Source organism: Populus euphratica, unplaced genomic scaffold (assembly GCF_000495115.2).
Source record: "Populus euphratica unplaced genomic scaffold, PopEup_1.0 scaffold20.1, whole genome shotgun sequence".
In the NCBI taxonomy this organism is placed as follows: Eukaryota; Viridiplantae; Streptophyta; class Magnoliopsida; order Malpighiales; family Salicaceae; genus Populus; species Populus euphratica.
In genome coordinates, this window is record NW_011499854.1 from 2,211,755 (window position 1) to 2,219,650 (window position 7,896).

General features: G+C 34.0%; 1 protein-coding gene across 3 annotated transcripts; it reads right to left on the reverse strand.

Annotated features, from left to right (window-relative positions):
* Positions 1–733: 733 nt before the first annotated feature.
* LOC105122659 (putative chloride channel-like protein CLC-g) lies at positions 734–6,506 on the reverse strand. 3 transcript variants are annotated; one of them, XR_841730.1, is made up of 9 exons: positions 5,692–6,506; positions 5,389–5,589; positions 5,049–5,226; positions 4,534–4,796; positions 3,614–3,883; positions 2,390–3,518; positions 1,562–1,773; positions 1,210–1,321; positions 734–993 (listed from the first exon to the last, which is right to left on the reverse strand). XR_841730.1 is itself a non-coding variant. In XM_011021908.1 (7 exons), exons 1-7 carry the CDS (start codon positions 5,934–5,936, stop codon positions 1,639–1,641), a joined length of 2,421 nt encoding a protein of 806 aa, XP_011020210.1. In that variant the 5' UTR covers positions 5,937–6,506; the 3' UTR covers positions 1,365–1,638. The 3 variants fall into 3 exon arrangements, 1 of the variants encoding a protein (XP_011020210.1); XR_841729.1 differs by lacking the exon at positions 1,210–1,321; XM_011021908.1 differs by lacking the exons at positions 734–993; positions 1,210–1,321 and having other exon boundaries at positions 1,365–1,773.
* Between the last annotated feature and the right edge of the window lie 1,390 nt (positions 6,507–7,896).

The window sequence follows — 7,896 nt, forward strand, 5'->3', positions numbered from 1 at the left end:
TTGTATGATTCACGTAGTTATATAAAAACATTTTTTTTAGTTAAAACAATCCATAACCTTCAAAAACAATTTTAGTCTAATTGTTTTAGTAACGTTACTAAAATGTTTTCTACATATTTTAGGTTAAAAATAAGTTTTTTTTTTATTATTATTATATATATATATAATATTTAATATATGCAGCCTTGTGTAATGTTTTTAATAAATTTTATGTGTTGATTTCTATTACAAATTAATTTTAATAAATAAATTTAGCAGACATACCTAATAAATGACTCATATTTTGATATTAAATATCTTAATTTATATTGATTTTTTAAATTTTATTTTTATTTATTGTTCATGACTATTTTTTTTGTAAAATTTATTTACAAAATAATTTATGATTTATTTGATTTATTATGTGTATAAGTTCTTTGATTTACATTTATTATTTTTTTAATGTAAAGAAAGGCGTTGAGAAATTCATGCTTAAATTTTTAATATATATTGGTGTTTTCAATTTAATTTTTTCTTAAAATTTGTTAGTTTTTTTCTTAAATTCTTTTATAAAATTTTCATTATTTATAATTTTACCCTCCAATTGATAATTATATTATTTTTATAAAAACTATTTAATTGATTGAGACTATACCCGAGTTATTAGATTTCTTTCCTTTCAAAACGTGCTTCCGGCGTTAGTTTTCAACTATAAATAGGCATCATTTGTATGAGCAAAGTAGAGCCGATTGCAGAAAGAATAGATAGGTAGAGAGCCGTCTTGGCAACAGCTTGTAGAGGGAAGCTGAGTGAGAGTCATGGGGGTTAAGTGAGAGTCAGCTATAAATTAATGGTGAACTTTCACATGAATAATCTGTCTCCCTAATCATCCGTTGCCCTAGCTATACAGTATCTCTGATATTCAGATAAATTTTTAGCCTGCCTGATGAATGATGACAAGCTTCTGGCTTCAATTTCAACTTTCGGTCCTCCTTCCTTGTATTTCCTTGAAAACTGGGTGAAGCAAAGCATGAAAAGCCAGAAAAATGATAAGAGTTTGTGGATAAATTTATATACAACTTACCCAATTATTTTTATTGTGAGATGGTAGGAAAGATGTTTTTCAACAGACTTGTATCCTATAATTTTATATGCTTTGGCTGAACATGAGAAAAAATTCGAACTCCTAAACATGGCAGAACGAGACGGTGATCCTTGAAATAATCCTACCATGTATCACCAACTGCAGTAAGGATTTATTTGAAAGAATCAAGTGTCGCAGGTTCCATCCTGTAAACTATAAATCCATGGATCATTATGAACTCGTCTCAATGGCTTCAGGCTGGTAAAACAAAGAAAATAAATAATTCAAAGTGAACAGGAAAAAAAAAAAAAACCACTAAAGGGCAATTGCATTTATTCACAACGTCTCCCTGGCTATCAATGAAACCATGAAACAATGATTTACCTCACCACATTCATCATACTACCTATAAACAGCCGAATGATTTAATGAATGTTCTCATCTGATCTTTAGTTCTGGTTTCTATGAAAGAGTTCGAAAATAGTGATAGCATGATACCATATTGTGGAGCTCAAATAAGAGAATGAACAAATATCATTTTCAAGGGCGAGCTCTGTCTGCTTGACTCCAACGCTCTAGAAGAGTTTGAATAAACGAGGTGCCCGGATTCTTAATCTTTTCCACCTGCTTCTAATCAGCATAGGATGCAGACCAAGTATATGTCCTGGCATGAAATCGTGCCTGGTCAATATACCCACAACAGGGGGCCTCTGCAGCGAAGGAGAAATAACATTAAAACATAGACAGCTTATCTCACATTAACTAAAAGAGTGACATTGATCTCATTGCTACAGGTAATGACACAAAAAAAAAAGCGCGAAAATTACATCCACAAAGAGGACAAAGAAAAGGCAACCAACAAGTAATCCCATATGAAATCTCATAGGCACACCAGAAACGAGGTGTACTGAAATAGCAGGTAAATTGAAGGCAAAAGGAGAACAAAAGTGATAGAAGAAATCATCTGCAACGAGGATTTGCTAGAGCATGGTAATTCAGTGTGTTGCAGCAGGAATAGTTTTGTGAATAAATAATTACTGGAAAATAGTATTTTGTTGCATGCAATTTACAGTGCAAGTACAAATCACATGCAAACTTCAGGAAGGCAAAATTAATTGAGCATGATTGAAGGGAATACAGCTTTCAAGGGAGCGAGAAGAAAAAAGGAGGAGATTACAGATCTAGCAGAACATACATGATCAAGGAGACAAAATCAACAAGACATTAATTAATATCAAGAGCAGAACAAGTTGTAAAGTGCCTTCAATTTGTGTAAGCTACAAGTAGAAATTTAAAAAAACAAAAAGCGAGGATAGAATTCCTTACACCAGATATCTTGGGTATCACCAGTAAGTGCCTCAAACCAACTTCTCGGAAAAGTATGAGAGCCTTAGCCAGTGACATTGTCTCCGCAACAGTATAAGGTGAAGCATTCGTAAATGGATGTAAATCTAAAAACATCTCCATCTCTTCTTCGGTAAATTGCAGATCCTCTATCTTGTCTCCATTGCCTGAGCCCCTCTTTGCAAAATCATCAGCAGAGAACAGCTTGAAGGCATCAGTGCCTGTTGGCACTGGAGTTGGCACAAAAGCTTTCTTCTTTAGCAATTCAAGTAGATGAGCACGGAGGATTAGACCATAAAGAACTGGAGACTCAGAAAGCGGAGGCTCATCAATTACGGGAAATCCATTATGCCTCGTGGTTCTTAGAACATGTACTATTTTGCCAACCTGTTCTATGCCCCGAAAGATCTGAAGTGGACCGCAAACTACGTCACCAACTGTCAACTGCCTCATATAAGGCTCGGTGTGAGCTTCTAGGTAAGGAAAACCCTTTGCATTCATGATAAGGTCATAAATATTACCATTGAAAGCATCAGCCACAGTCTTGGAAGTAAGAAGAACAAGCATTATCAAGGGTAGCAGCAACAGATTATTTGTCAATTCTAAAATAATGACACACAGAGAAACTGTCATCCTCATAGATCCGCCTAGAAATGAAGCAGCACCTAAGACAGCATAGAGGCCGTGATCAAGATTTGAGTGTGAACCAACAAGCATTCCAACAAAACGTCCATAAGATGCACCCGTCACGATAACTGGTATGAATAAACCCGCGGGGGCAACAATACCATAGCTAAAGATACTAAGAAAGAAGCAGGTCACAAAGAATATGAGAATTGACGAATAGTGAAACTCAGAGTTGGTGTCCCGGCTGAAAAGATTCCTAATAGAATCATCATTTGTGTTAAATATAAGGCTAGCCAGATCATTGTAATGTCCTGGAGGACATTGAAATTTCTTGAAATTACCAGACCGGCCTATTGTTGGACAAGCTTCCGATGCATCAGATGGACAGGGTTGGCAAGAGGCAAGCCATGGTAGTCCAAAAAGAAGACAGGATGTGAAAATGGAAATTGCACAAGCAAGTACAATTTTGTGAACAACGCCTTTACTGGAAAAGGGAAAATATCAAGAAATATTATTCAGAAATCATATGTTGTCATATTGGACACTGATTTTGTTAAAACAGCGCTGAAGAGAGCTTACTCATTGATGAGATTGTAAATTCGAAGAACCTTGTCTAGAAGGAAGTTATACAAACTTCCCAATATGCCTCCTATAACTCCAAGGGTGAGCACAGGTGGTACATCAATAAGGTGGTACGTAACACTTGCTGAATACACATCAAACATTATGAGCCCTCCTTTTCCAAATAGCCCACATTTTCCACTTAAACAAACGTCAATCAGAGCCCGAAGCACTAATGCAACTACTGCTGTTGTGAAGAAAGCTCTCCAAAGAAGGGCACTTCTCCACCTGCAGAAGAATATCTTGACATTAATGCTGAAGATAAGTACATACGAATTTTTCATGACATCTGATGGACATCAAAAATTAAGCCAAATAACCAATTGCTGCGTTGATATGAAGAAATATTTCAGCTTCAAGCCTTGATATCTTGCTCCAACCAGACAGGAACTAGATGGAGATGATTGGTAAGACTTTCAATTCAAACACATTTCCTAGGAGCAAATTTTTATGTCCATATAGATGCAATATAAATGTAGAAGTAACAGTAACAGATAAAATTAACATGGTCCGTGAATCAACATGTACAAGCCATTGAAAGTGATAGTCAATTGATAACAGGCAGCAAACTTTAGCAATTTTTTGTAATTCAGATCAGTCCATTCTAGAGGAGAGAGGGGAGGCTATTAGCTGATCCAGGTTACTATTTGCTCAGGTGGACATCCTGTTATTCTTCTGTCATTCATCTGAGAATACACTGATAAAAATTTACAAGAAAATGATGAGGAAACTCATCCTGGTACATGATTTTTCAATACCAAGAAAATAAGTACTCTTCAAAAAAACTTGTGATAAAAATCGCAATCATGACAAGCTACAATAATAGCAACAGAAAAGGAAGGCTCAGTTCAATAGCATTTACTATGTAAGAAACATACCAAGATGCCATTTCTTCAAGTGCAAACAGCACACCTCCAACTGGGGCACGGAAGGCAGCAGCTATTCCAGCAGCTGATCCACATGTTACAAGATCCCGTCGGTCTCGGTCATTTTTGAAAAAACGAAGCCATCTCCATGTTAATTTAAATCTCTTGGATCCACCCTGACCAAGCAATGCTGCAACACAAGCTCCAGTGTGCACCATTGGCCCTGCCTTTCCAACAAAAAGAGATGAGGAAACCGCAGAAATGCTTCCAATAATCTGCAAAATGAGCAAAAATATATGACTTTCTGTTGCTATGCATACAACAAATTTCTCTTAAATTAGATATGAGTTCCGCAAAAAACTTCAACAAGAAATCAAATTAGCCAAATCACTCATCATTAAAAAAAAAAAAACCCATAAATGGGCACCTCCATTACCATATAGAATACATAGTGAGTCAATGCAAGTTGTAGAACCCAAGCTGTTGAAAGCAATCTAAACTGAAAGAAAGAACTCCCCAAATCTCACCTTAATAAACAAAGTTCTCAAGGAAAGAATTCCTGGTGCATCCACACCATTCAGGTAAGCCTTAACTTCTGGAACACCTGAACCAGCAGCAGCTGGTGCTATAAAGGCCGTGATGATGGATGCAAACAGGGTAAGAATCAAATTAGAAACTGAGAACACTAGAAAAGCCATCCAAAACCTACACAATAATTAAAAAAAATGCATCAAATAGCATTCCCATTCTCCTCAAACTCAAATTCTTTTCTCCTCTTTCCCAAAAAACATGAAAAGGATTAAAAAAGAAGAAAGGAATTCCAAACTTTGATAGAAACCAAGGTTACTATAATTACTAAAGCATTACCTGTTGGCCATCATCATATTGGAGGTGACCACAAACTTCAAGCCAGCAATATTTTCAACAGCAAGATTGTTAAAAAACCCAACAAGGCTAACAATCAGTCCGATCAAGAAACAAAGCGACCACTTCATGAACACATACTGAAATATTTGCATCTTTCCACGACTCCTCCAATCTTGTTTAAAGAACTCATTCTCAGCAATCCTATCAAAAGAGACAAGAAAAAAAAGGTTTAAAAATCTAAGTCAAATAAACCTAAAAAAGAGAAAAGTAATGAAAGATGAGATTTTAGCATGTTGGTTTTACTCATAATCAAGACTTTCGATGGGGCAGACATTAGCTCCAACGATGGCAACCTGAGAAGTGGAGTTAATAAATGATCTTCGAGGGGACAGGAGAGGAATTATAAGAGACTCTTGGTCTGTGTTTGCTTCCCCATCGATAGAATTTGTTGACATGGTATGGTGTTTTCTCTTTTCTTTTCTTTTCTTTTCTTTTTCTTTCAAGGTTTTATAACTGGTTTTTTCAGTTATTGATGACCATTGGCACATACAACGAGGGGGAGAGAGAGAGAGAGAGGAGGGCAGAGAGTTAAGTGTTCTGAATTGTGAGGAAGTGAAGGTCTCTGGGTATGTGACAGGATGGAACTCTGGCTATGGTGAGGGGCTGAGGCCTGGTGGAAACTGATAGGCTGGTGCGGTGGTTATAGGAGTTCTCATGGGTGCTCTGATTTTTAATAACATCTCATCTCTTGCCATCAAAGAAAAAAAGAAGAAGAAAATGGCGAGTGAAATAAATTCACCAAAACCTATATTCAAAGTATTAAAAACTTGGGGCATAGGCTGTTGGATTCTACTCTTCCATAAGACAACGTACGGTCCCCAAAAAAGAAAGACTCCATTGCCAAATCTGTAAAACTAGGACATAACTTTTCTCCTGAACATTCAGACAAAACTTGTCACCATCCCATGAAAAAATTGATCTGAAGTAGTGAGAAGATCAAACGGAAAGGGCAAGCAACACCCCATTAGCTTTTTATGTCCTTCACAAGCACGATGCTATGGGATTTTGTGGTCGATTCTAGAGTGATCGTGATAAAAGGGGGGGAAAGAAGAATGTAGCCCTTGTTTTGTATGTTGCTAGGGGTTTTGTAAATCAACAAAGTTTGGAGGATCTCCATATATTTTTTTCTTTACAAGTTTTTCATTGTTTTTTAAATGTAAAAATAACATGAATAATACAATTCTTTTTGTGTGAATAACATTATTAATTAAATTTTAATGTTTATGAAAACTTAGGTTTGAGTAAAAATATTATTACAATGATTAATCTTTTATTATTTTTTACAAGATATATAATTAATAGTATTTTTGTTAGAGAAGTGGTAAAATAACATTTTATCTAGCATTTTTATTAAAATACGTAAAACAAACATAAATAAAAAATATATATATATATATATTTTAATTTTTAACTTTTTATTTAGCATTTTCATTGAGATGCTCTTATAAGATATCACTTTTTTCTTATGTTTTAGCCTAACACTCCAACGTTGTTGTTGTTTGTTTATGTATATTAATTGATTTTGTGATTTAAAAATATTTTTAAAAAATTTAATATTTTTATTTTTTACCTTAAGTTTTTAGAACTTTTGATCTTAAAAATAAAATTTCTAAAATAAAAAATATAATTTTAAATAAAAAAATAATTAAAAAAACCGTTATAACTTGCAATGTGAGCCACTTCGCTCGGAACCCAGGGATTGGCTGTAATTTCACCAATTGAATTGGAAGAAAAGTAAAACAATCATTGCTGTCAAGATTCGAAATGTCCAGGAACACTTATCCATTATCAGCGCCTCCTGGCGTGGAATTATTGAGGAATAAATAGTTCTTGATTCTGACTGGTCGTTCAAAGTCAAGGTCGCTAGAGGCAGCTGGGCACGGCAGGCAACAGCCAAACCACGTGAAAAACACCAGTCACGGTCCTTTGTCTATTAGAACGCGTTTGTTTGCTTTATTTTTTAAAAAAGGTGTAGCTATACTGGGTATCATGCATAAAATGTTTGATTAGTGGTGGTTGAAAATATATTTATAGTAATTTTTTAAAGTATTTTTTATTTAAAAATATATTAAAATAATTTTTTTATTTTTTAATAATTTTTTTTACATTAAGATATTAAAAAATAAAAAAATTAATTTAAAATAAATAAAAAATAAAAAAACTCTTAAAGTTTTTTAAAAAACGAAAAAATAAACATTTTTTAAAACTCAATTTAAAAACATATAAAAAAATGTTTCATAACAACTATGATTCAAGCTCAATTTTTTTAGGCCTTACAAAATAAAATACAATTTGATGTATTATCAAATATTTTATTTATTATGTTTTTATACTACAAACACAAAAATTAAAGGTAAACAAAGGCATCCTTAATATGGTGCAGTTTGGCTTGTGTTTTATCTTAATTATATATTTGAAAATATTTATTAATTAAAATACATCCTGAGT

Coding starts and splice junctions, on each gene's coding strand:
- LOC105122659 (XM_011021908.1), bottom strand. CDS start 5,936: ATGTGCCAATGGTCATCAATAACTGAAAAAACCAGTTATAAAACCTTG. Junction 5,590..5,691: donor ATCGAAAGTCTTGATTATGA/GTAAAACCAACA, acceptor CTCTTTTGATAG/GATTGCTGAGAATGAGTTCT. Junction 5,227..5,388: donor AATATGATGATGGCCAACAG/GTAATGCTTTAG, acceptor ATTATTGTGTAG/GTTTTGGATGGCTTTTCTAG.